At 45.7% G+C, this 26345-nt stretch overlaps 1 protein-coding gene across 1 annotated transcript; it reads right to left on the bottom strand.

The window, feature by feature from the left end:
- Positions 1-446: 446 nt before the first annotated feature.
- Positions 447-25932, bottom strand: LOC308631612 (forkhead box protein N3-like; the record flags this gene model as incomplete). The annotated part of the gene is made up of 3 exons (XM_081262996.1): positions 447-1033; positions 17116-17221; positions 25860-25932. Coding segments are annotated over 3 exons (726 nt in total), but the record flags the coding sequence as incomplete, so codon positions are not given.
- Between the last annotated feature and the right edge of the window lie 413 nt (positions 25933-26345).

Genomic DNA, 26345 nt, shown 5'->3' with positions numbered 1-26345 from the left:
CAGGAAGCAATGGTAATTTTGGCTTTTTCTCGGTTTTGTTGTCAGATAATGAAAAGCTTTTGTAAAACAGCTGAGTGTCAATATGAGTTATATGGCTTCAATCTCCTTTAAAAATAAAATTCTTAAGGGTCCAAAACAAAGGAGAGGGGGGCAAATTAAAAAAAAAAAAAAAAGAGGGCTGGGGATGTGGCTCAAGTGGTAGCGCGCTCGCCTGGCATGCGTGCGGCCCGGGTTCGATCCTCAGCACCACATACCAACAAAGATGTTGTGTCCGCCGAGAACTAAAAAATAAATATTAAAAAAAAATTCTCTCTCTCTCTCACTCTCTCTCCTCTCTCACTCTCTCTTAAAAAAAAAAAGAAATAAAAAAAGAAAGAAAATCAAACCAAAAGAAAAAAAATTGCTGATATTGCCACAAATCATTAGAAATCTCCTGACATGCTGAAACCAAATGGCCTAAGTTCAAAACAAATCAATGACTTGTTTTCAATTTTTTGTGGTTTCCTTCTGCTCCTTCTGCCCCTTTGCTGTCCGATTGGTGATGTTATTCAAACAGGACCGAATCCCTGCCAAGTGCAGGAGCGACCCGGCTGCCTCTTTCATCTCCTCGTCGTCGCTCTCGGGGGGCTTTTCCGTGCGTCTCTTTTTGAGGGGCAGCGTGTCGCTGGGGACCTTCCTGGCCTTGGCAAAGTGCTGACGCTTCTTGTGCTGGGATGCGTACCCGCTGTCCCCTAGGGCATCCTTGGCCTCCTTCTGGCTGGTCTTCCTGTCGTCCTCCTCCGTTTCACTGTGGCTCTCGTGGCTCTGGAAGCTGCCCTCGCTGCCCTCCTGGCTCCCCTTGGTGGCAAACTCGTAGTGGTCGTCGGCCGAGGAGGAGGAGGAGGAGACGGAGTAGCTGGTGGGCGAGGTGCTCCGGGCGTTTGAGGACTTGGCACTGCTATAGTTGTGATCCTCCTTGGGGTCTCCGCTGACCACGGGGGAGCCGCACGAGGGCTCACTCTCAGTCCGCATCAGGCAGCTGGTGATGCCATTCCTGCAGGGCGAGGACATGGGGAGGGATGAGACAGAGAGGGGACACAGATTAGACCTCTGATGGAGATCCAGGTGCCCAAATGCATGCAAACACCAGTTAGCAATTAAAAAACCTGGGGCAATGGGCGGATCTGCTTGAAGACTAAGGCCTCATCCTTGCCACCTGGGCCTCTCCTGCTTATCTCCCATCAATGGCTGAGCTGTTAAAGCCATGGTTCAGCAGGGACTACAGCGGAAGCTCTGGCCCTTACATTAAACCACAAAAATCAAATTGCACTTAGTTCCTTGTAGCCCCCAGCTCCATGGAGTCAGGTACCATGCCTGGGCATTTCAGAAGAAAAAAAAAGACATTTTCTCCCAAAGATAGTGTATGAGGAGACTTTATCAGAAGGCTAAATACAGTGTTCAGCAAAGAGACACCTGCCGCGTGGGGACTGCTATTCACTCCATCCTTCATTTAATCTACCAACATTCACTGTGTGCCTGACAGAAACGCATGACCTTAGGGAGGGGCCCAGGGAGGTCACATACAGACACTATCACGAAGATACGGCAGTCAGACAAAGAAGCATGTCAAGTTTCTAAGAGAGCACTGCCATTTCCTGGAGTGGCCACCCCCAAGTGCCCTGCTGAGCCCACCCAGATGACTGCGTTCAACTCTATAAAGCAGACCTGAGCACCTTAGTTGTCGAGTCACCAGAGGGGAGGTCTGGAAAGCTCGGTGATTTAAAGTCCCCAACTGAGAAATAGTCGAATCAGGGCTGAAACCAACGTCTGACCGCCAAGCTCGAGAGAGTCAGGCCACCTGCCAACACCCCCCTGCAGGCTCCCCATGGAAAGGCTCCCTGCCATGGCTTTCCTTCAGGACCCTGGAGCCCTCCTTATCATGCCTATTCTGTGTGTCTGAGCAGTGTGCTGACCTCCCTCTGCCTACTTCCCGGGTAGCTGGGCTGCCCACAGGAGTGAACCCTGCAGTGCCCGGCCAGGACTGGCAGCTGTAATGTTTACTCCTGGTCAGGCCACATGCGCCAAGTGTCTGGGTGGCAGCTGTCTTTCTTATGTGCCTGGCACACGCTAGATGTTCAGCACAGGTGGAAATCAGAAGGACGAATGCTTGCAGGAAAGGTTACTGATAGTTGGAGGGAGAAAGGACAGGGTGCCAGGGGACTTTCTGAGGAAGAAGTGGCATCTGACCTTGGATGTGAGGGCCAAGGATTTGCGCAGGGATGAGACATGTCCTGGTGCCCCAGGCTCGCCCCTTTTCCTGCTAGCTCCTCCTTCCTGCTAGCTCCTCCACCTCCTGAGACCCTTCTAAGAGACCCAAGGAACTCGCCACATTCTTCCTGCCTGGACTGTACCCACTCTGACTTTTCCTTCAGGAGGGCATTCCCACCATCACCAAGAACTGTACAGCGGCCTGTTCAATGCCTGTGCTTATCAGCTCCACAAGACACCGCCCAGTCACAGCATGTCCCACCTGGCAGACACCCAGCAATATGACCAGGGAATGAAGGAGCTAGATGGCACTTTGTGGTACAGAGTACAGGAAGTGGCTCTGGGTCCTCCCACCAACACTGACCAGACCCAGCCTGAGGATGTGGCACTGGTTGAAAGGCTGTACTGGTCCAAAGGCTGGGACCACCAGGGAGATACCGTAGAGAGCCCCTGTCCTCCTCCTCCCTCCCTGTGGGCCTTGGGGCTCAGAGAGCTTTCACACATAGAAAGTGAAAGGGGAGGAGTAAAGAGCCTCTAATGCAGACGCAGATGGTACAGAGGGGGAGGGGGGGAGGCCGGGAATCTCCTGCCATCCAGTTTCCAAGTCCTGTCCTACTAAATTGGGGCTGATGGTGAGAATCCCCATCATAATGCCCATCAACAAAATGTATAATGGCCATTGTCAAAATGTAACCTTTCTTAGGGCCCTCAAGATCATCGTGGTCAACAATTACACAAATGGGTGCATTTGTACAAGGAGCCCTAGTAGGTTCCAGAAGAGTCTCAGCTTGAGCCCTACACTGTGATCCCGGATTGCCCCAAATCCTCGTAGGCCAAGCTAGACAGACCTGTGTTTCTGAATCAGTGTTGTGTGTTAGTAACCAAGAGGGCTGGCTGTCTAATGCCTTGGGCCTCCGCTTCCTCATGCCCTCACAGGGCTCTGTGAGGATTGAATAAGTCCCAGTCACAGAGGAAGGATCTCAGAGGTACTTGATGTGCTCACCTGGGAAAGACTCATTTTCTCTTTCTCCCCTGGGTAAGCGGTTTATAGGAATCCAGCACAGAGTAAAGAAGCACTAACCAGAGGAATTCCTCCAGGGTTTGCCTGAGGACACAGTCCCTGGGCTTTGGGAACTAACTGGCCTCCTTGATATCCATTTTCTGCAGATTTCCTGTTTCCTGGCTACTTCTTGGGTACATACAAATGGCTGAGATAGGATTACGCCGAGGTGTTTACGAAACGTAAAACTTTGAATGAATAGAATTTATCATACAGCCAGTCCTAACAGTTACTAAAGTAAATGAAAATGGAAGTCTCATGTCATGGCTCTCCTGATCTTCACTGTTTAAGGTAACTACTGTGAAATATAAAAGCAATCTGTCCACTGAACTAGACCAAACCAATTCCTACTGAATCCAGCTACATTTGGATGAGTGAACAGGGCTGTCTGGCTTTTAACAAATCAATTCGGTTCTGAATTCTTCTCACTGTAACCACTTGGCACTTGGGACTCACTTCACTACCACCGTTCAGGGGAAGGCAGGACCCCTCTCTGAACACATGGGAAGAAGAAGAAGAAACCCCTGAGACCGACAAGGTAGGAGAAGCCTCCACCAAGTGACTTCCTTGTGTGTCTAGGCAAAGCGCAGGTGGTGTTCACTGTGATTTTCTTTCCTCTTTTCCATAGGTTTGAAATTTTTTTAAATAAGAAGTTTGGGGTGGTGGGTGGAGAAATACTATAACCAAAGCGAAACGGTGCCAAAATTCTACCCTACCCCAAGAGGAAAGACTTTGAGTCGGAGAACCCTTCTCTTTCTTAAACAAAGCAGCATCAGAGAGGCGAAAAAGACCCGCTTGACCCAAATGGACACGTTCTTCAGAAGGACATCTCATGGATGAAAGAATAGAAATTTGTTCCTGGGCCCCTGATTCTGTAGATGGTGGGGTCTCTGGCCACTTAGAATCAGGCTGCTTGCTGACAGTGACTCCACAAAATACCTTGGAACATAGAAACTCCCAGGACCCTGAGACTGGCCCACAGTGGCCTCCCTGGTTCTCAAGGACAATCCAAGCAGGAACCTGAAATATCTCCCTGCAACCCCAAAGAAGGACGTCTACAGTGGTGGAGATGGGAAACTAACATAACCATTGACAACACGTCCAGATGCAAATAGGCGCAGACATAACTTCAGGGAGGGAGAATTAAAACAGAAATGTATCCCTTTCTCGTTGGATGAAATTAGCTTTCCCTGAGATTTTAGCATGGGCTCAGAATCCATAAATTACACACACAACTCAGTGGGAAGTGACAAGCTCCTTCAATTATTGATGACTTGGCTCGAAGTGATTCATGATGGTGCAAGCCAGCTGCACAGAGCTGGTGTCAAATGCTCCCCGCTGCAGGGGTTGTCATTACAGGACACCGAATGCTTAAAAGAAACCAGCCATCCTGAACACATGGGAAGGTGAGTCTCTAACCTCCTCGAAAAACCATTCATTAAAATGAATGTGGGATGCCTGTAATTTTTTCAGGGTTAGTAAAATTTACATTCATGATACTCAAATGATCATACATTAGCATAAATGAAAGCCACCTGATTTTACTAGACCTCTATGAGTGTAAAGCACACAGTTCAACAAAACCACGTGCTGTTAAATGGAAAACCTGGAACTCATTCTCTCGTCTACCAGATGAGAAAAACCAAACAGCAAAGAGAGCTCCCACTTGTTCCAGCCAAGAGGGAGCAATGTTTGCAAACGGCAAGTTAAGGTAGAAGTTGATGCTTAGTCATGGCCCTCCTCTCCTGCTGTCCCCCCCCCTTTTTTCCTATAGGTTTATTATTTGTTCTATTACAGTTAAGCAGCATGTGGAGACTCTGCCCTTTACTGGTTGGTGTGCTTGGGCTCTGTCTGGAACTGGTGGCTTAACAGGTTATCATTCAGGGTAACTCTCCTCTCAAGCACTGACTTGAAGGCACTGATCCTGAGTCAGATGGGAAAACCAGACAGAATTAATAGGAATATAGTGCTTCTTGCCCAACCCAACAATAAGTAGAAAGCCCTGGGCAAGAGATGACCAGGGAGGGGCCTTCTGCTCCCACACAGGTGGCAGAAGACACATTTGGAACCCATGCTCCTGACGGCAACACAAAGGATTCTCAATAAAGTACAGCAACGTACTGTAAAGTCACAAGGAAATGAGGGGAATCTGACACCCACGTAGACTTACCCAGTGAGCCTCAGACACACAAATGAAAACTGAACAACATAACCTGAAATGTGGGCAGCTGGCCACTAAGGAAGCCGGGGTTTCCCTGGAGCACATGCCCACCCGGGCCTGGATTGAGAGCCCAGACTTATGCACAATAAAGGGCAGGGAGCGGCAGGAAGGCTGATTTTGTTAGGTTCATGGTTACTGTGGACCCTCCAATGGAGTTAAAGTGGCCTTGTGTCCACCAGTCTCCCAGGCCTGGTTTTAAAAGCAAACCCTCTGGAAGAACACACTTGAACCCCAAGTCACAGAGAATTCCCACAGATAAGAAGGCACAGAACAGAGGTTCATAATAGTTTTAAAAAATCATAAACACAAAGGAAATAAGCTACTGCAAGCCAGAGACAATTGAAAAAAGCAACTATAAAATCTAAGACTACTAATGTGGAAACATTATAGATGGAGAACATAAAGTTAGGATGTTTCAAGAAACACAAGAGAGAACTGAAAAATCCTGGAAAGGAAGAATACACTGTATTCCAATTAAGCAGATTTTGGAAAGTACCAAATAGAGCTTCTACACATGAGATGTAAAACCCCTGAAATTAAAAAACTCAATTCAGCTGGGCATGGTGGCACACCCCTGTAATCCCAGTGGCTGGGGAGGCTGAGACAGGAGGATCACAAGTTCAAAGCCAGCCTCCGCAAAAGCGAGGTGCTAAGCAACTCAGTGAGACCCTGTCTCTAAATAAAATACAATAGGGCTGGGGATGTGGCTCCATGGTTGGGTGTCCCTGAGTTCAATCCCCAGTACCCAAAACAAAACAAAACAAAACAAAACCCTCAATTCAGTTAGAGAAAAAAATGAGTGAATTGTTGATGTACCTTAAGATGTCACTCAAAATGCAGCAGAGGGGGACAAAGAGATGGGGACTGTGAAAGAAAGGCGGGGTGACAGAGAACAGCCCAAGAGGATCCCATGTAAACCTGGGTGGAGTCCCAGAGTGGATGGAAAGAGGGGCAGATCAATACTTGAATAGAAAGTGGCTGGGGATTTCTGGTTTTGATGAAAGGTACCCATTTTAAGATTCCCAAAACCAACAAATCTCACGCAGGATAAATACAACAAAACCCGGACCTATGCACGCCACTGTGAAACTTCAGAATTTTATACCCAGTCCCACGCTCTTCTAAAAAGGAGTGCAAAACACCATTTATTTTCAGCCCCAAATTCAAGGCTTTCACTACAGACCCTCAGTATAAGAACATTTTTTTCTTTCTTTCTTTCTTTCTTTTTTTTTTTTTTTGAGATGGGGTCTCATTATCTTGCCTAGGCTGATCTTGAACTCATGTGCTCAAGATCCTCCTGCCTCAGCCTCCCCTGCAGCTGGGACTACAGCCATGTGTCACCACACCCGGCTGACAACTTCTCAAGGATGTATTTCAGGGACAAGGAATGATCTAAAAGGGAAGGCCTGAGATGTAAGAAGAAATGATTAGCAAAGAAAATGCAAGCAAGTATTGACTGTACAATGCAATGATCATAATGACTAAGTGGCTTTAAAAAACAAACAAAAGCAAAATAGAACCAAGGTATTGGACAAATGCAGTGTATCATTTGGGGTGTGGAGCAGACGGAGGTTAAAGCATTCCAGAGGCCCTGTATTGATCAGGAGGTTAACGATATCGATCAACTTTAGACATTTTAAAATATTCATGTTAAAAGTTCTAGGATCAAGGCTGAAAGATGACAAACAGGATGCATGACTTTCAGACCGTTAAAGGGGGGAAACAGTGGAAGGAGGAGTAGGTGAACTTCAATCAATTCAAACTAGTGCTGGAGAGGGGGGAAAATACCTGGGAAAACAGGGACAAACAAAAATGCAAAATGACAAAGACGAATCCAACTCTGTCAATAAAAATGGGTTAAAATCTTCAGCTAAAAGCTATATATCATTAGCATGGATTTTTTTTTTAAAGCCATACATTGTTTATAAGAGACAAGCGTAAAATAAAAAGACAAAGAAAGGTTAAAAGGATGAAAAAAGTTGTATCACGCTGGTGTAGTGCTATTAAAAAGAAATGACCGATTTTAAAGGCAAAAATTATTACTACCGATGAGGCGTCATTAAACATTCATTGAGGCTCAATTCGCCAGGAAGGTAAAACAGTTTAAAACAAGCAGACTTCCCATAAAAGTGCTTCAAAACACAGACTCTTAAAATGGAAAGAGCCACAAGGAGAAACAGCCAAATCCACTCTGTAATGGGAGATTTTAATAAATCACTCTCAGCATTCAACCGACGGTGCCCTTTCTCTCTCACACACAACACAGCCGAGGTTACCAAGGAGATCTGACCTGACAGACGTACACAGAATATGTGCCAATCATGAAAAAGGCATATTCCTTGGCAGCACACATGGAATATTTTTCAAAAAGCTGATTTATACTCGACCCCATAGTAGATCATTTAGACGAGGCATAGATTATCTCACCAAGTTACTGCCTGTGACAATTTTCTGCCCACAGTGCACTGAGGTTAATGGTCAATGTTGAAGAGGTAACAAGACCAAAGCAAAACAAAACAAACAAAACAAAACAAAAAGGCAACAGCATTTCCTCTTTGGTTTAGAAATTAAAACCAAAAAAACAAAAATCAAAAACAAAAACAAACAAACTTCTAAAAAATACCCATGGGTCAAAGAAGAAATCAAAGCTGGGGGGGGCGGTGGGGAGATAAAAAGGGTATAAATGAGAACTCAAATAGGACACAGTTAATAAAAGATATAAACTAACTTTTATATCTATATGTGAAAACCTACATGAAATGGAAATTCCTAGAGTTCACTAAAATTAATTCAAAAGGAAATAAACACAATTTATCCTATAAACATTACATAAGTTGAAGCTCCACCAAATATCCAGGAAGATATCATTCCAGCTGTATACAAACTCTTTCAGAAAGTCTAAGAGTGAATATTCTCAACCCATATGGGGCTAATGAAATCTTTTTAAAAAAAAATATTTAGATTTTTTTTTTAGTTATTGATGGACTTTAATTAATTTATTTATATGTGGTGCTGAGAATTGAACCCAGTGCCTCGCACATGCTAGGCAAGTGCTCTATCACCGAGCCCCAGCCTCAGCCCACTGGAATCTTGATACTGACATAGACAAGCACAGAACTAGAGAAACATGCTACATGAACAAATATGTAAGATTCATACATATTCTAATTCTAGCAACATGTAAAACATATAACGTTTTGCAAACAAGTATCTTCACAAATGCAAGTCTTATTCAGAACTGGTAAATTCATAATGCAATTTACCACAGCCAACAAAAGTGAAAGAAAAATTTTATAGTTCTTTTAAATGATACAAACTTTTTTTTTTTTTTTTTTTTTTGGTGTGGGGTACCAGGGTTTAACCACTGAGCCACATCCCTAGCCCCTTTTTTATATTTCATTTAGAGACAGTGTCTTGCTGATGCAGACATTTTTTATGAAATTTGATAATTGTTCATAATGAAATATTATGAATAAGTAAAGCCTTTACTTATTTTTTTGAAATATTTATTTTTTAGTTGTAGTTGGACACAATACGTTTATTTTATTTATTTATTTTTATGTGGTGCTGAGGATCGAACCCAGGGCTTTGCTACCGCTGAGCCACAACCTCAGCCCCAAAGCCTTTACTTATTATGATAAAATATATTTCCTAAAAATACAATAACAAATACCCTATCAATTATGGGTCAATAATGTGGCTCCTTTGAAAATAAGGAACATTAGAAAAGATAATGCTAAGTCAAGTTAGCCAATCCCCCAAAACCAAGGACTGAATGTTTTCTCTGATATAAGGAGGATGACTCTGTAGTGGGATAGGGAGAGGGAGCATGGGAGGAATAGATTAATTCTAGATAGGGCAGAGGAGTGGGAGGGGAAGGGAGGGGGCATGGGGTTGGAAATGATGTGGAACGTGATGGTTATTATTGTCCAAAGTACATCTATGAAGACACGAATTGGTGTAAATACAGTTTGTATACGACCAGAGATAGGAAAAATTGTGCTCTATATGTGTCATAAGAATTATAATGCATTCCGCTGTCATATATAAATAAAAAAATAAAATAAGGAACACAGAAAAAATGTTGATTAATATTACTTCTATTCAGAGGTCCTGAATTGTGCCACCAGAAAGGGGAAATAAAAGACTTAAAAAGAAAAGATGTCATATGTGTATATAAGATTAACAACAGCATGAAAAAAAAAAGAACCTAGATATGCAGAATAAATCTAACTGAATATTAGGGAAAAAAAAGTTATAAAACCGTAACAGGAGACACCAGGATTTAGACAGAGGGTGAGGTAACAGCATCCAGGGACTGATCCGCTAGGGGAGTCAACCCTGCAGTCTGATCTACAGGATCAATACGATCCTAGTTAAAAATTACAAGAGGAGCTATTGTCTCTCTTTTTGCCCCTCCCCATTTTCTTGTTCTATTGATCAAGCTGATTCCAAAATTTACATACAGGTACCAAGAGCCAAGAATGGCCAAGACACTTGAAAAGAAAACTGAGCTGAGAGAACCGTGCTACCAACCCTGAGAGACGGGGACAGTGTGGAACTGCCCTAGAATGTGACAAGGACCAGACAGGACCGAGAGCCCCTGTGAATCCACGCTCACAGAGAACCCTGCCACATGTCACTGATGGCACTTCCCATGGGTGGGGACAGGAGGCGCTACCTAATAAATGATGCTGGGATACCAGATACCCACCTGGAAAAGACGCAAGTGTCCCTGACGTCACAACGCCAGGGGGGTTCCAGATGTAAGTAGTAATCCACAGGAACAACCCTAAGATTATTTCCTATCACATAAGAAGTAATAATTTCAGATTTAAATGCTACAGGAAAAAAAAAAAAACCTTAAATCATTTAGGGAGGGAAAAAAAAAACTAGTGGAAATAAGATGACCAGAGTAAGAAAGAGATTTTTATTTTTAAAGTAAGACATTGGGTTTTATAAAGAAAATGGTTGGTAAGTGTGATTAATAAGCATTAAATGAAGAGCTTCTATTCATCAAAAGACATTATTATAGTGAAAAGACCATCCACGAACAGAAAATTTGCAACACATATAGTGAACAAAGGACTGATGTCCAGAATATATAAAGGTCTCCTACAAAAGAAAAAAAAAAGAAATAACAGAAAAATGAGCAAAATGTAGAAATGGAAATCCTTAGAAGACATTCAAACATCCAATTAAGTCTGTGTAAAACAGTGCAACACCTTTAGAGAAGGGAAAACAAAGCCTAATAAAATACCACTCTGCCACAGCACTACCTTGGTTAAAATTATGAAGTATGAAAATTCCAAATGAATGTGAAGATGTGCAGAGGTGGGGACTATCACACTCTGCTGCTGGGAGTATAAATGGATACAAGCACTTCAGGAAACAATTTGACATTAGCTTCTGAAGCTGAACATGTAGATACCTTACAAACCAGCAGTTTCACTCCTGAACATCTTAAATATGTCTGGAGACATGTACAAGAATTTTTGTAGTAGCAAGGCTTGGAATATGAAAAACTAATGATCCAAATACTTTTCTTATTTTTGTTAACTGTGGTATACTCACATAATGGAATATTATATAGCAATGTAAAAGATTCACCAAGCGCCATATGCAACTCAACAAATTTAATAATGAGTGTATCATTTTGATGACTTCAAAACTCCAAACTAAACAATATTTCGTCAATGGAAACTAAAAATAATAAAAAAAATGCTTTTAAAAGCATGGGAATAATAAATACAAACCTTGGGGTTGGGGTTACCTTTCAGGGAAGGCAAAGGGGTGTCAATCATGTTTTCCTTTTTAAAAGCTGGACGGTGGCTTGATAAGTCTCTTAGACACTGAGTGAGTCTTACATGTTTAATCTTGTGGGTGAATCAAATATCATATAAATATGTTTAAAAAAGGAAGCAGTCTCCAGAATGGAGATGAAGATTAACCTACTTAGAATGATAGAAAACACAAGGAAAAACATGCAGAGAACTATTTAATAAAAACTGTGTGTAAAATTACTGTTTACCAGGTGTCAAATCCTACCAAGGAGAGGGATGTCACTTAGGTCAATCTAATTTGTGAGTTTATAGTCATCCCTACATTCTCCATAAAATCTGGTCTGATTCCACCTGTGCTTCAGTGATCCAATAAAGATGAATTTCAAGACCCCTAGCCCCAGTTCTGCAATCTGGTGGATGCACAGCAGCCAAGGTGAGGGGTCCAGGGGCCAGGTGGCCAGCACCTCCTGGAAAACATCCGGGTTCCAGAGCTCCGAGTGGCTATCGCCAGGGGACCATACTTTTCTCCCACAAGCTGCAAAATGCCTCCTTGAACCACTGAGATAAATGTGATTTCTTTTGTGCAAGAGATCACAGAAGAAAAACAGGTGACCCTAAAACTGCCCTCCATACGGTGTCTTATAGGTACTCAGCCCAGAAGCCCTAGTTTCGAGGACTTTCCGATATAAAGCACCAGGACTTAACCAAAGCCACCAGTCTGTAGTATGAGGAGCCACTCAGATTCCACTCAGTTTGCTGCTCACTGCTAAGATTTCTAGACCAAGAAAACAAAAGCGAAGACTTTTCCCGGGAAGGGGGCCCAAGGGGAAACTAGGTCCCTGCTCCGTTTCCCTTGTCCCTGGAGCCTCGCCCTTCAGCATGCTCTCCTCTCCTACCCAGGCGTACTCTGAGTTCCATAATCTCCTTCGAGTGCTGTGATCCCAGAAGACCAAGGCAAATAGGGGCCTTGTCTTTAAAAACAAAACAAAATACAACACAATACAGGAAATGATCAGTGTCTTAATTTCCCCCTAAAGTTCCACAATCAGATTATAACCCTAGGTATCAGGTATTGAACTCAGGGGCAGTTGACCACTGAGCCACATCCCCAGCCCTATTTTGTATTTTAGAGACAGGGTCTCACTGGGTTGCTTAGTGCCTAGCTTTTGCTGAGGCTGGCTTTGAACTCTCGATCCTCTTGCCTCAGCCTCCCGATCCGCTGGGATTATAGGCGTGCGCCATTGCGTCTGGCTCACAACCCTATCTTATCCTGTTGTGAACATCTTCTCAAGGCGGATAGACAAGCAAGGCAAGCCAAAAGAGCAGCAGATCTGAGGCAGAGAGATGGGTTTTCTTGATGACTCCATTTTAATGTAACGTTAAAAATGGATGCTTTTGCTTTGTAATAGGACCCCGAATGGCCAGCTTGCTTCACGTTCCACGGGAAGTTCAGTTTTCATCTGAGTTGCAAATAAAATCAAGCAGCCTTGTATGGTGATTAAATGGAACTTTCTTACCATTTTATGAATGTTGCAGCCTAGATTTATAGGACAGACCTTCTTCAAAGCCATGAGGCTCTCCTAAGGTCTCAGAATAACGACCCAGCAATGTGGCCCAGGGCCAGGGGAGTTGCTACACCCCCAGGAAACTAGGGATGTAAGAAATCTGGCCTCCTTTTCCCAAAAAGGCCAGAGTCTGTTCTTCGTTTGTTCAACTCAACAGTCTCTGCAGGGAATTTCGCTGGGACAGCAGCACAAGACACTGGCATAAAACTCTAAGACGCGTGAGCAGTTATTTTAAGGCTGATGTCTCTTGAGCACTCTATGCCCAGACAAATTTAAAAATAAGCAGGTTTCCAATGTCTAAGGATGGGCCAATCTCTGAGGTTATTGAGCAAAGAGTCAACACGCTAAAGTCAATTACACTATTGACAGATACTCTTAGGAGGAGATTTCACATCATAATTATATGCAAAGGAACCCAGCAAATACAAGCTGTGTAATGATCAGCTAATAAAAGTAACACTTCATCTATGTCAATAACAGTTTCAGAGTTAAGACAAACAAACATGGCCTTTGCCACTCAGCTGGGGGGGGGGGGATTCCCTGAAAGACAAATATTTTCACTTAAGGAGAAGTGCTCAGCCTCACAGGAAAACCTATCACACAAAGGAGAAGAGGAAATTGGTCTTTAGTGGGTGCTAATGCCCTCCCTGGGCCCCAGCTGTTGGCCTGGGGCAGCAGTCCCTGTAAACACTGGGACCCCGCAGGCTGGAATCCCTAGGTACACAATGCCATGGGCCAGGCAGACATTGGTCTGTGTTGTTCCTTCACATTCCTCTCAACCTCAGATTTGACTGACATGTGGCCAAATTCAAAAATTTAAAAATTACAATGGGCGTGAAAAAGCAAAACATGATTTCCCGGCCAATCACCTGTCAGTGGGATTTACAAAAAAAAATTTGCTGGTTCTGCAAAAGTACACATGGCTGGGTTTATGTTCATTTTCCTGAAAGCATCTCAGTACCTATTTTTTGCCTTATAAAAAGAGGGCCGAGATACCTCAAGCAAGTGTCTCTAACCTTATAAAACTTTCTACCCTCTCCCCATAATTTCCCTTAAAACTAAGGGTCAGGGATGGAACTGACTTAGACAATGCACCGCTCATGACTTATGGCTTTCTTTACTAGTTATCTCTATTTACGGAAATGAAAACTTGTTTTCTTTTCTTTTTTTTTTTTTTTTTTTTTTTTTGCAAACTGTGGTTGCATATTTTACCAAAATGAGTTTGCTCAAAACTCCTATGATGCTCAGGAAGGTCACCCTTTTAATTAGATTATGAATGCTTCCAGGACTGACATTAAGCAAACTGTGCCAATACAAGGCTACTGTCATCAGCCTCAAACTCACCCTTCTACAGTGATTCAAAGTCTTGGGTTGGGGCTGGGGCAGGGGTTGGGATGGGGCTGGGCCTGGTGCTGGGCTGTGCAAGCCACACTTTGCTTGACCATCAGCTTCCGCCAACAGGGGGAACCCTGGAGACTGCAGAGGTGATAGAGGAGAAGGGACAGACTCTAGTCTCTGTTTCCTGCTCCTGTCTTCCCAGCAGCGTCTCTGCACCTCAACAGCAGCAGTCCTTTCTGTAGTAGGCCGGGGAATCCAGTGCACGGTTTTCCAGATGTTTGCAGAACCCTATTCCCTCTGAAGTGCGGGCACCAGTGTGCACCCACTCCTCAGAGGCTGGGAGCCCAGACCTCATGTCCTAGACACCATCCTCTGGGCAGGAGCCCAAGCATCAGCTCCATGGGGCCACCATTTCCAGCTTCTCCCAAATGTTCCCTGGGCCTGATGCGGAGCCTGCTCCCCCCCTCTGCCCCCCTGCCCCGTGAGACTTTGGGTTCGCTTTTTATATCCTTTTGGTTACCAGGTTAATAACTTTCTGTTTAGGTAATGGTTCTTTTATCTTAGAGGCTCTCTGTGCAAACACCTGGTGTGATTGTTGTCTCCTAGCTGAACTCAGCTGACACACAGGTCCAGTCCTAGAAGCTATTTTCTGGGCTTTCTCTGGAAGGAACTTAACTGCAGTGCTCACAGATGGGAGAGCGGCAGCTTTTCGTCTTCTTCCCTGGAACTGGGACTGAACCTAGGGCCTTGAGTACTATCATGCATTCTACCACTGAGCTATATTCTACCACTGAGCTATATTCCTCGGTCCTTTTTATGTTGAAATGGAGTCTTGCCAAGTTGCTCAGGCTGGCCCTGAACTTGCGATCCTCTTGCCTGGGCTTCCCTGGTAGCTGGGCTTACAGGTGTGAACACCACACCTGGTTGAGATACAGCTCTTTGAACAGAAACAAGACATCATTGTTTGGCTGCAGAGTTTATTCCCAAGAGAACATGACAAGGGGGAAAACCATCAGTATTTAAAAAAATACTTCTAGAGAGGACTAATCAGTAAAATTTGCAATAATATATACCATGAGGTTAATAATTAAAATCAGGAGACAGGGTCAGCTGAAGGCTACCCTGGTGTCTGCTGGGCTCCGCTGTGTCTTCTAGAAGGAATGGCTGACTCACAGCGAAAGCTATTCTTGAAGGCACTCAAAGGTGAAGACCATATATGAGAACCTGCTAATGGAAATACATTGTTGCTTCACGAAAAGAATAGCCTACAGTCTCAAAGTCTTCTCAGCCAAAATGGTAAACTAGGAGGTGAGATGGGAAAGATTTTAAGAATGGAAAGTGAAACAAGTGGCTTTCACAGTGTAAGGCAAGGCCATTTTGGCTTTCCTGGAAGATGATCATCACTTCAGAGCTCAAGACGCATTAATGATCTAAGGGGAACCAGGAAGGACTGCAGAGAAGCATAAGAAGAAGCGCCACAGCATGTAATTTTAGAAGGCACCTCCCTGTCAGGTTAGTCGGAATGACATATGCTTTTTACGATCTATCACTATTCTAATTCCTACCAAAATCTGGCAATATCAGGTCCCAGATAACCAGAGTCGGCCCTAAAGATTAAGCAACATCCCTCCTGGTAAAAGCAAGCTAGTTGGCTGCAAAAGTTCAAAGACACAGTTTATGGAGAATCTCCACCTGGTTGACCTGTGCAAGCCAAATTTTACCATGCTTCTCCCTCAGGCCCAGTTAAACAGATTCTGGGACAGTTTCCTTAGGGACATGCAACACCATGAGAGTAAAATGGCCTCAGGTGCAAGCCTGATCCCTAAATCAAACAAAAGGAAAGGGCTGCTGCTGGGAGGGGTCGCTCTCAGACAGACAGGCCTTCTAGAGGGGTTGTCTGCACCAGCAATGAGCAACTGGCCATCAGTCAACTGAGCGAGACCTATTCCCCATCCCCAGCAAGCAAATCACTGAGAACAGAAGGCACACACCAAAAAATTACTAATAGACAGGGTCACACACCAAATGGTCACAATCCAAGCATGGGGTCGATGGGAAAAGCAAAATCTGTCCCAAGCTGGGTGGCCACTTTCAGAAAAGTGTCACCAAGGAGTCACATGGAGGCTGGGGGAAATCTGTACAGAAATTCTGGGCAAATTCCACATACATTTGATGAGCACATTTGGTTCCGAAAGAAGGGAAGACCGGGGGATGTCAAGGTGAAGTGGGAATCTTCAGGTGCTTCTGCAGACAGCTGGTCTGAGGAACAGGCAGGATAAACAGGAAGAGGCCACCACACTGCTGCACAAGAGGGTCTAAGCTAGCGGTGGACCTTCATCAGGACTGTCAGTGGGGATGAAGAGGACACAGGAATGGAATCTCCCAAGGAGACTGGCTTGGCATGTGGTTTGGCAACTGACCTGATTCTTGGAAACAGGGAGATGAGGCCACTTGCTATTTATAGACCACTTACCAAAGCGCATTTCACATGTGACTTTTGCATTTGAGTTTCACAGCAACCCCTGCCGAGAGGTGGCAGGGGTGGGGGGTGAGGGAACTGAGTCTCCGTAGAGTCAGACACCAGCCCAGAGCCAGACAGGGAAGCCAGGGGGCTAGGTCCAGAGGTAGCTCCATCAGCCTGGAATCTAATGAATACCCAACCCCGTGTAACCTGTCTGCATTGCCTCATCTGCACGGAAACCAGGATCACCTGACGGCCCAAGAAGGAGAGCCTGTCATTTGGACAGGGGCTTTGGACGTGACCTTGACTTTGTTGAACATTCCAACTAGGTTTGTCTTCAGTCTCTAGAGGCTGGTCCTCTGCATCCTCTGTGGGGGCCCCATGGGGTGATGCCCTCCCCCCTCCACAGGCCGGCCCTGGCCGGTGAGCTCCTCCCTTACCTCATGGCTGCCGTCATTCCAATGGGAGTGATTGGCAATGGCCGGACGCCAGGAAACAGCCCTCGGCTCAGAACCTGCGCTCCATTTTGTATCACTCCTGGAGAAACTGGAAAATCAAAAGGAGAAAGACAACATGTGAATCCTGCTGTGAAGATATTGTTTTAAGTCAGAAATTCTGGATATGAGGGAGGGAGGGAGGGAGGGAGGGAGGGAGGGAGAGAGAGAGAGAGAGAGAGAGAGAGAGAGAGAGAGAGAGAGAGAGAGAGAGAGAAACATATACTGGAAGAACAAGACCGCAAGCTACAAAGCTAACTTGGTGAGTAACTAAGTCAGACCAACAGCTTACAAATAAATTATTGCTGCCTAGGTTAAAAAAAAAGTGAGTTTTTAAAAAGTGGGCTTCAAACATCATTTTCTTGCACTTGTTAAATGTAAGCACTTATCTCTGGTCAGACCCTAAGGTCATCTCAAAAAACACTGACACAGCAGGACAGGAGGTGACCGGACAAAGGCATTTCCTCATGCTTCTCTGGTCATGGCCAGGAGTTGGGACCACCTTCCTATGTGTCCTTCATCAACAAGGCAAAGGTACAGCCCGGAATAACAGCAGAGGACCTCCCAAGCACCTGCAGCCCAGCCCACCCTCACAACGACCTTGTCATTAGAGGAAAGACCCCTCCTAAGAGTGGATGGGAGGGAAGGGTCACACACAGATTGCTGTGGAGGACCCCACTTCCTCCTTCCCCAAAGATTCCCTGAGTCTCCTGAGAGTTCCCTCAGCACCCGCCTTCTTTTAAATCCCCTGTCCCTGGAGCAACCCTAACCCTAACTGTGAAGCCAATTCACCAGCGACCTTCAGACCCTGTCAGTTTTCCACACATATTCAGTGTAGCTTCCCACCAATCTGACTTTGCCTGGGATTACATAACAGGGAACTTCAGGGACAGCTGACCTTTTTTGACCTCCCAAACAGCCATTTCATCTGGCTCATCTTCTGTCTCTTCTGACATCTACTAACAACCTTCTGTCAGTCTGTGGGGCCAAGGGAGAACTGCTACAGCAAAGCACTGCTGGGTTTTCATTTTAGATTTTTTCCCCGCTGGGGATTGGACCCAGGGGCCTTTTGCCACAGAGCTCCATCCCCAATCTTATTCATTTTTTAAATTTTGAGACAGGGTCTGGCTAAGTTGCTTAGGGCCTCACAAAACTGCTGAGGATGGTTTGGAACTTGGGATACTCCTGCCAAGTCTTGCTTGGAGTCCCTGAGATTACAGGTGTGTGCTACTGTGTCTGGCTCTTAGTTCTTCTTGTGTGACTTTGTACAATTCCTTGAATTTGTTTCCTTCTCCAAACAGTGTTCTCCCAAGGCCCCTTCTGCCCCCCGGGGCTCCTGGCACAGTATCATATGCAAGCAAATGCTTTTACAGACTATTGAAAAGACTAGGAAATTATACATTCAAAAGTGAGAATCAGTCTCCACGTTCAGTTTTTAAAGCCAGCATATTTGTGTACAAATGAATACTTTTTATACAACAGTCACTAATATGGCAGTATGTAAAAATGTGATGTGTAACTGATGTGATTCTGCAATCTGTATTTGGGGTAAAAATGGGAGTTCATAACCCAATTGATTCTAATCTATGAAATATGATTGTCATGAGCTTTGTAATGTTGTGAACATCCAATTAAAAAAAATGACCTCTATGGATGTTTTACTTACATAATGTTTAGTTCTCTAAGAATGTTACCAGAAATATTCCAAAGTTTTAAAGGTCCTTTATGTAAGGTGAATGCTCACTCTTGAATACACGATATCGTATAGACTGCTTATTTCTTGTGCCTTTTGTACTTTTTGTGAATATTTTTTGCCATTTATCTTCCAGGTTTGTGGAAGGTCTTACAGAAGGCAAGATGGAAAACAAAATGGAAATCCTTGCCTAAGTCAGGACTATCAATCAAGTCCACGTAGGCTCCCGAATGTCCCCAGTGTCTTTCCATAACTAACTGTGAGAGCAGGTGGAACCAGACCAGGAACTCACACCATCTCAGTGAGCAGCCTTATTTCAGATGACAGATGAGGTCACCCAGGGCAGGAAGACTTAAAGCACAGAGCTGCTACAACATGGCGTATAGCTAGTTCTATCTGGCTTAGTCGACAAGTTCTCTGTAAGGAAGAAAGTCTAAAATTTATATTATCTGATTTCAAGACTTCCTATGAAATTACAGGAAACGAAACCATGTAGTGTTAAAAGAAGTACAGAATACAGACCAAGAGAACCAAACGGAATCCAGAGATAGACCCTCACATGTGTGCTCAACTGATTTTGGACAAAGGTATGGAAATGACATAGCAGGGGAAAGGAGAGAGTTAGAACAAGCGGAACCGGGAGATCCATCTGGAAAAAACTAACCTTGACCCTCATAACACATATGAAAAGCTAATTGAATGGATCATAGAATTAAACACGAGAACTACAAAACTTCTAGAAGAAAATGTAGGAGGAAAATATCCGTAATTCTCAAAGACAGACTGATACAAAAGGCCGGGAGAACTCCAGGGTTTGTAGATAAGGCCTCCAGTTTACAAAAGATAGGCTTTTTGTTTGCCTGTCTGGGGGACTGTGGGAGGGTTTCAATTATTTTGCTGTATAGTATTCCCTAGAAATGCTCAGATAGCCATGGGTTGTCTAATTCTGCCATATCTGTCACTAGGGATCTTGTGCAGAGAAGCAAATGAACTGGATACAATGAAATCCCAGCGAGGTAGGTTCTAGGGAATTGGGCCTGGAGATACCCAACCCAAACTGAGGGGTATCTGGGAAGACTTTCTGCAGGAAGTGCCATCTACACGGGAATTCCAAGGCACAGAAGCAGTGCATATAAAGGCCTAAAAATGATTTAAAAATGCTCCAGGTACACAAGGAACTAAGTTATTTTGCTACAACATATAATCCTAGAAGGAAAGAGATGCATTTGATTTTTATCCCCTGGGTACTGGGAAAACCACTTAATGGTTTGGAGCAGGAAAGTGGCTGAGAGCCAGACCTTGGTGTCAAGCCAACCTGAGTCTGTGTCCCATCACACTGCCATGGTCCTCTGAGAAAGCCACGTTGACTCCTCAAGTAAGCAGGGAGACAAAAAGTGGTATTTACCTTTCAGGGTATTGGGGAGCTGAACTGAGTTAATAAAAGGCATGTCAGCTACCATGACACCATCATCATTGCTAACACCATCATCATCCTCAGCGGGGTCCTGAGGTCCTGTGCTTTCTGCATTTCGCGGGAGCTGAAAACCCACAAAAGTGGAATGAGATAAAAGCCAGACCAAGGAGCAAGGGTCTAGCTGTCTTCCTGGTAACAGAGGGGCTGGAAGAGCAACAACCATTGATGTGATGCTCCTGTTCCCCTGGTTTGTGTTATGTCACAGTCACCTCTGCCGTGCAAACACTCCAAGCACTTAAAATTGGAAAAGACCAGAAAACCCTGGAACAGGAGGATAGCAAGTCACAGAAAACACATGCTTCTTCATTCTGGCATGGCCAATCAAAGAAGAAAAGCAGCTCTAGGGATGGTGCTCCAGGTGCCCGGTCCTCTGCCCAAATGCCCAGAGGCACCCCGGCAGGCAGGAGTGTGAAGGAAGCCAGTCCCCACCTGGCACCTACTGGAGATCCAGTGTGTTGGATGCTCCCTGTCTCATGGACTCCTTCTGGAGGTGGAAGAGGTATACTGCAATGGCTGAAAGGAGCACAGCCTTTGTTCTAAGACTGCAGGACGGTCAACTCTGTGGCTTTGGGCTCACACTTTAACCTTTGTGCCTCCATTTCCTCACCAGTAAAGCAGACCTAAAACACCTTGTAAGATCGTTCTGAAGACTTAAATCAGGTAAGCTAGGTCAACTGCTTGGCTGGACGGCCTGTGCATGCTCACAGACATCACTGCCATCATTACTGCCATCTCCATCATTACCGCCATAACCATCATAACCATCGCCATCCTTCCACCTTCCCACATCCCCTCTCCAGCAACCTCTTATTAACCATCTATGAAGGTGTCAGGTCGTCCATGGGGAACTTCTCTCCATCTATTATCTTCTTTGTAGTGAGCTCTAACTATTGATTCACCCATTAATATATCTTCCCAATTAAAGAACTGCACACACTTTCCAGGGAATCTCATGGAAGACGTGCTCCTGAGCTATTTCCTGAGCTCCACAAGACTCTGGCACATGCACTGGCTCATCCTCCAGATTCCGGGGCTTGTTTTCGGATGAGCTGCGATGGCGAGCTGCCTCTGCCAGTCCTGGCGTTTCTCGTCCCCTCCTTGGCAGTTTTCTCCATGTTGAGATGGTGGATGTGTCTGTATTTGCTCATTGACTGCCAGAAGCCAGCTGTGACACTTAACTGTTCCCCACGTCTCTCCTCCTTTCTGTCCCCATCCCCAAGTGTCGAGAACATGGCTTCTGAAAAACACATCACAGCAGTCAAAATGGCTCTGCCTGAGAAATGCACCCTGAGACTCACTGTTCGCTACTTTTCAGATGATGGGACTCAGCAGGAACCTGAGTCCATTCTCAGCCCCTGGTCTATCAGCACCTGCTCTCGCTCTTCCTTTCACTATTTTCCTCAAAGCATATCAAGACACCTCAAGGCCAATGCCTTGCAGCCAAGCCACCCCACCTGATGTACTGAAATGTTGCCAAACTCCAGCTAGGTCAAAGACTTACGAACCACACATTTGAAATCAGCTTCTTGCTGACTGATGTTTCAATATGAATATGCACTGCTTAGAGGAAAGTTAAACAGGTTTAGGGCCCTCAGGTTGCTGTGATAAGGTGCCTAGGACCACCCACTGGCCAACTATATTCTCTGAAGTTACAGAGTGACTCTAAAATGTTCAGACTTTAGCAAGAAAGCAACACTCATACATAAGAACAGCCAAACTGAGCAGTACCGCTCATTACAGATGTAATAATCTAATGTGATAATGCAATCTTGGAAATCTTTTTAAAAAAAAGTCTGAGGCACAGGACAAACTTCCCTGCACATGATGTCACCCCTCAGCACTTCTCTAACTTCCCTCTTGATATGGAACTTCCTTCATTTTTTTACAACTTCTAAAATTAACCTGGGAGCTCCTACGGCTGTCCTTGGAGAGCAGCCCTGGCTAGCTCTGGCAGAGGCCATAAGCTGAGCAGCAGGTGACTCCTATAATCTGTCCTTTTCCCAAAGGCGCCCTTCCTACCCACTGGCTTGGAAGCAGGCTGGGGAGCAGGGAGCTGGTGTGGCAGGACACAGTCTGTTTCCTGGTTGCTTTTTTTGTGCTGCACCCCAGTGCAGGAGGGGTTACAGAACACCCTCTCTCCCTCCCCCATTATCTAGAGTTCGTCTCTGGGAACATTCCAACCAGGGATTATATAAGCCTTTGAAGATGAGTAATGGTGATCTGGCTTCTCCTACTTAATAACAATTCCTCCACGGGGGGGGGGGGTTCAAGATGACTCACAGGGTTTGTCACAGGAGAGCTGCAAACAGGTGCTTAAGGAGATGCAGGAAGCTGAAATCAGTCTACATGGTCACTTTCCGGGGGGCAGGTGGGATAGGTGGGTGGATTTGACTCAAAGCATAATCCAGAGCTCAGAGGATAATGAACCTGACTTCTGCAAGGAGCCTCCCAGGGAGCAAGTGGGACTCTGAGGACTCTCCTTACAGAATGTGTCCCATGCTGTAAACTGGCAAAGTCTGAAAAAACCTAATGTCACACAGGCTGCGGGTGCTGCCAGGGGGACAAACTGTTGGAGCTGAGTTTTTATTATCGACACTGCTGCCTTATTGAAAGGGAAGCATCAGACTGCAATGAGGGGTGGTGGGACCCTCTGGGACTTCAGCTCCAACATTCCAGGATGTGGGGGGCTCCCCTGGGCAGTTTGGATCCCTGGGAGAGAAAGAAGCTTGCAGACGGGGGTTCTCACCAGCTTCTTGAGCAGCTCACTCTGTACGATCTACTCAGCCTCAGACCCTGGACGGTGGCCAACCTGCCATCCCTGAGCTAGCTCTGCAGATGCTGAGCAAGGGAAGGAGGAGAGGGAGAGCTCTAAGTGGCTGCCATCTGGTGACCTAACGTGGAGTGGCTACAAAGGGTGATGACAAAGGAAAAACCTTTCAAGGCACCCAGGCTGGCCTCCAACTGCTGGGAGGGAACCGTGGCAGCTACCATGAGGTAGCTCCTACTCAGACAGGGCCTGGGGCAGCTGAGAGGTGAAAATGGGGGCTATAAATAGCACTTCATCAGGAGGCTCTACAGACAGTCCTGCCACGCAGCCCAGGGGATCCAGGCAGCCTGTGGGCGGACTAGAAACACAGGGAGCTCTCAGAGCCATGCTCCCTGCTCTGTGGGCAGGGGCAGGAGTCCCACACTTGGGGAAGGCCTCTATTCCAGGCCACGCATAGGGCCCCACAGAGGGCCCCACAGCTGGCCACTGCCTCTACACATTTTGCCCAGGCTCACTTTTTCTAGGCCTGGTTCAACACTGGCAGGGTGGGGAATGATGGCTTTGTTGTTCTAGCTCTGTCACCCTTCACCTAAAGGAGGCAAAGTACTGCCTCAGGCCTCAAGGCAAGATCCAAAGGAGGCAGCAAAGGAAAGGGGAGCTGGCTAAAAGCTGTGGTCCATTGCTGAAGCCAGTTACTGCTGGCGGTGTCTAGGAGAGGTTGAGGAGGGGCCACCTGGCTGTCTGGATGTCTCTTCACTCCCTTCCTACAGAGCATGAGCTCCCACCTCTAAGAGCTTTACTGTCCATCTGTCCACCCCTCACGCTTGCACTTGGGAATACAAGGGTGAATATAAGGGTGGTGTCCCTAGCTCTCTGAGCAGCTTCTGCAGAGTATCTCTCGCTATGACCTTTGCAGGCATCCTGGTTCTTCCCGTCTAGAGGGCCTTGGGCCTTCCTGAAAGCTGAGGCCATATGGACTCTTCCCACAGTGGAAATAGCCAAGGCTTTCTAAGAAAGCTTTCTAAGAATGTTCCTAAACCTTTCAAACAGGAATGCTAAGCCTTTAAAAATCAAATTCAGCATTCCAACACAGATAGGCCTATGGCTTACAGAGAATCCTGTAGTTGGAGGTTACTTACTGAGGAAAGACTGCCCCTTAGCCAAGACAACACTCAACCCCTCAGTTAACCAGGAGTACCCCTTTCCTTTCCCATCTGTAGTCACGAATCCAGTAACACTGGCCTTTCACAGAAGATGCTGAGCATCTGAGAATGTTCCCTCAATCCCACTGCTTTTTCCAGAATCTCCATTGTACCTCTCACTCCCAGCAAGCAGTTCATTACAAGAGTTTATCTTTAAAGTAGAGTGGTGGGGTGCTGGGGGAAGCGGCCTGAACCTCACACTGATTCTGATGACATCAATGTTTTCCCTAGGATGGGTTATGCAACTTGATGTTAGAAACCATTTCAGCCCGTAACCTGATTACAATCTGGGCTGTAATTTTTCTACGAAGCCTCCCGAGAACAGAGGTTTTCAAGTATATATTTCTCTGAAACATAAAGCATCACTCAAAAGCCATGTTTCAGGTGAATGGCTATAGTATGTCAGTCACACATCTGCCTAGACGTGGGGTCTGCTGGTCAGAGGGACAGGAATGCTGGCAGTCAGATTCAGCAAGGGCAGAATGGGAGTTGTGCACCCTTAGGAGCCAAAAAGGGCGACCCCAGGCAGAAGACCAGGTTTCTCTGAGAACCCCTGGCTATGTCTCTTGGGTCTTTAAAAAGGAACAAAGAAGAACCGAGTCCAATTTCTTAAAGCTGTCAGGAAGGCTGGGAGAAGCAGAGAGCGATGAAAGGTGGTTTGAATCCCTGCATCAGTCCATAATGACACCTATTAAGGGTTTAGGGATGGACCATTCCTGAGACAACACTGTTCTCTAAAAGTGGGGCATTCCCATTGCTCAGGAGGCCACAAGGCCTTCAGGACGCAGAAGAACCAGTCACAGGAATGAGACAGGTCCCTATGACAAGCTGGGTAGATCCTAGTGACCAGATCTGTCTGCTAGGTGTGGAATGTGGGCCTAAGTCAGGAGAAAGAAGGGGCAATATCTTCACTTAAGGTCATTTTCATGGAAGGAGACTTCCAGAACTCAGTAGTCCAGCTCCAAAGATATGAATAAACCTTGGGTGGTAGGTAGAAGTGAAGTCCAAGTAAAGAAAAGAGTTATCTCAAACTTGACATTGCTCAGTGGCCAAGAGAAGGTGAAGACAAGAACCCTGCTTGGCTAAATCAAGGAGTATCATGGCCTCATTTTCAAGATTGAACAGGCCAGACTTTTCAAAATGGCAGCCTGACATTAATGAGGTCCTGGAAAGGAATGTCTAAAAATGGGTATTGCTTAGCACCGACATGGGAAGCTGGCTTCAAGGAGCCTCTCCTACCGACTCAGAGCAACAATTCCTACAGGAGAAAGGAAGTTCTCCCCACTGGGATTCATGATGGGGCCTGTTTATCTCTCCCCATATTGTAAGCCCTGAAATTCTATCATCAGAACTTCCTCATGTGTGCATTCATCTACACACGCTCGTGGCCACATGTCTGTATGTTTATGCATGTAACCACGCACTGCTGTAGTTTGTAACCTGATGACAAGGGAGGGTCTGCTTCAGCATTAGTTCTTCCTATGGCCTGGGATATAAATGAGAAGGGTAAGTTCAGAAACTATGGTGCTGTAGGCTATAGAAATATCTACTCACAACCTGCTTGTATCTCAGGGGGAGTATTCAAAAGCATCATGGCACTGGCAGCATCAATGTCAGGATCTGGAAAAATCAACCAATAAATAACATTATTTACAACGGGGCCGGTGGTGTGTGTGTGTTTTCATCCCTGTAAGTTACCGTTTATGAATGCAACAGAGGAAAGGAGGAGGGGGAGGGGGAGGGGGAGGGGGAGGGGAGGGGGAGGGGGAGGAGGGGGAGGAGGGGGAGGGGGGAGGGGGAGGAGGGGGAGGGGGAGGAGGAGGAGGGGGAGGAGGAGGAGGAGGGGGAGGAGGGGGAGGGGGGAGGGGGAGGAGGGGGAGGGGGAGGAGGAGGAGGAGGAGGAGGAGGAGGAAGAGGAAGAGGAAGAGGAAGAGGAAGAGGAAGAGGAAGAAGAAGAAGAAGAAGAAGAAGAAGAAGAAGAAGAAATCTGGGAACTAGATGAGCTGTCCCAAAGGTGACTTTCTTACCATTTGGATTTGA

The sequence above is a fragment of the Spermophilus citellus genome, assembly GCF_964194105.1.
Source record: "Spermophilus citellus genome assembly, chromosome: 12".
Lineage (NCBI taxonomy): Eukaryota > Metazoa > Chordata > Mammalia > Rodentia > Sciuridae > Spermophilus > Spermophilus citellus.
The sequence above is the reverse complement of the archived record's forward strand: the minus strand, read 5'-3'. Positions and strand labels throughout refer to the sequence as shown.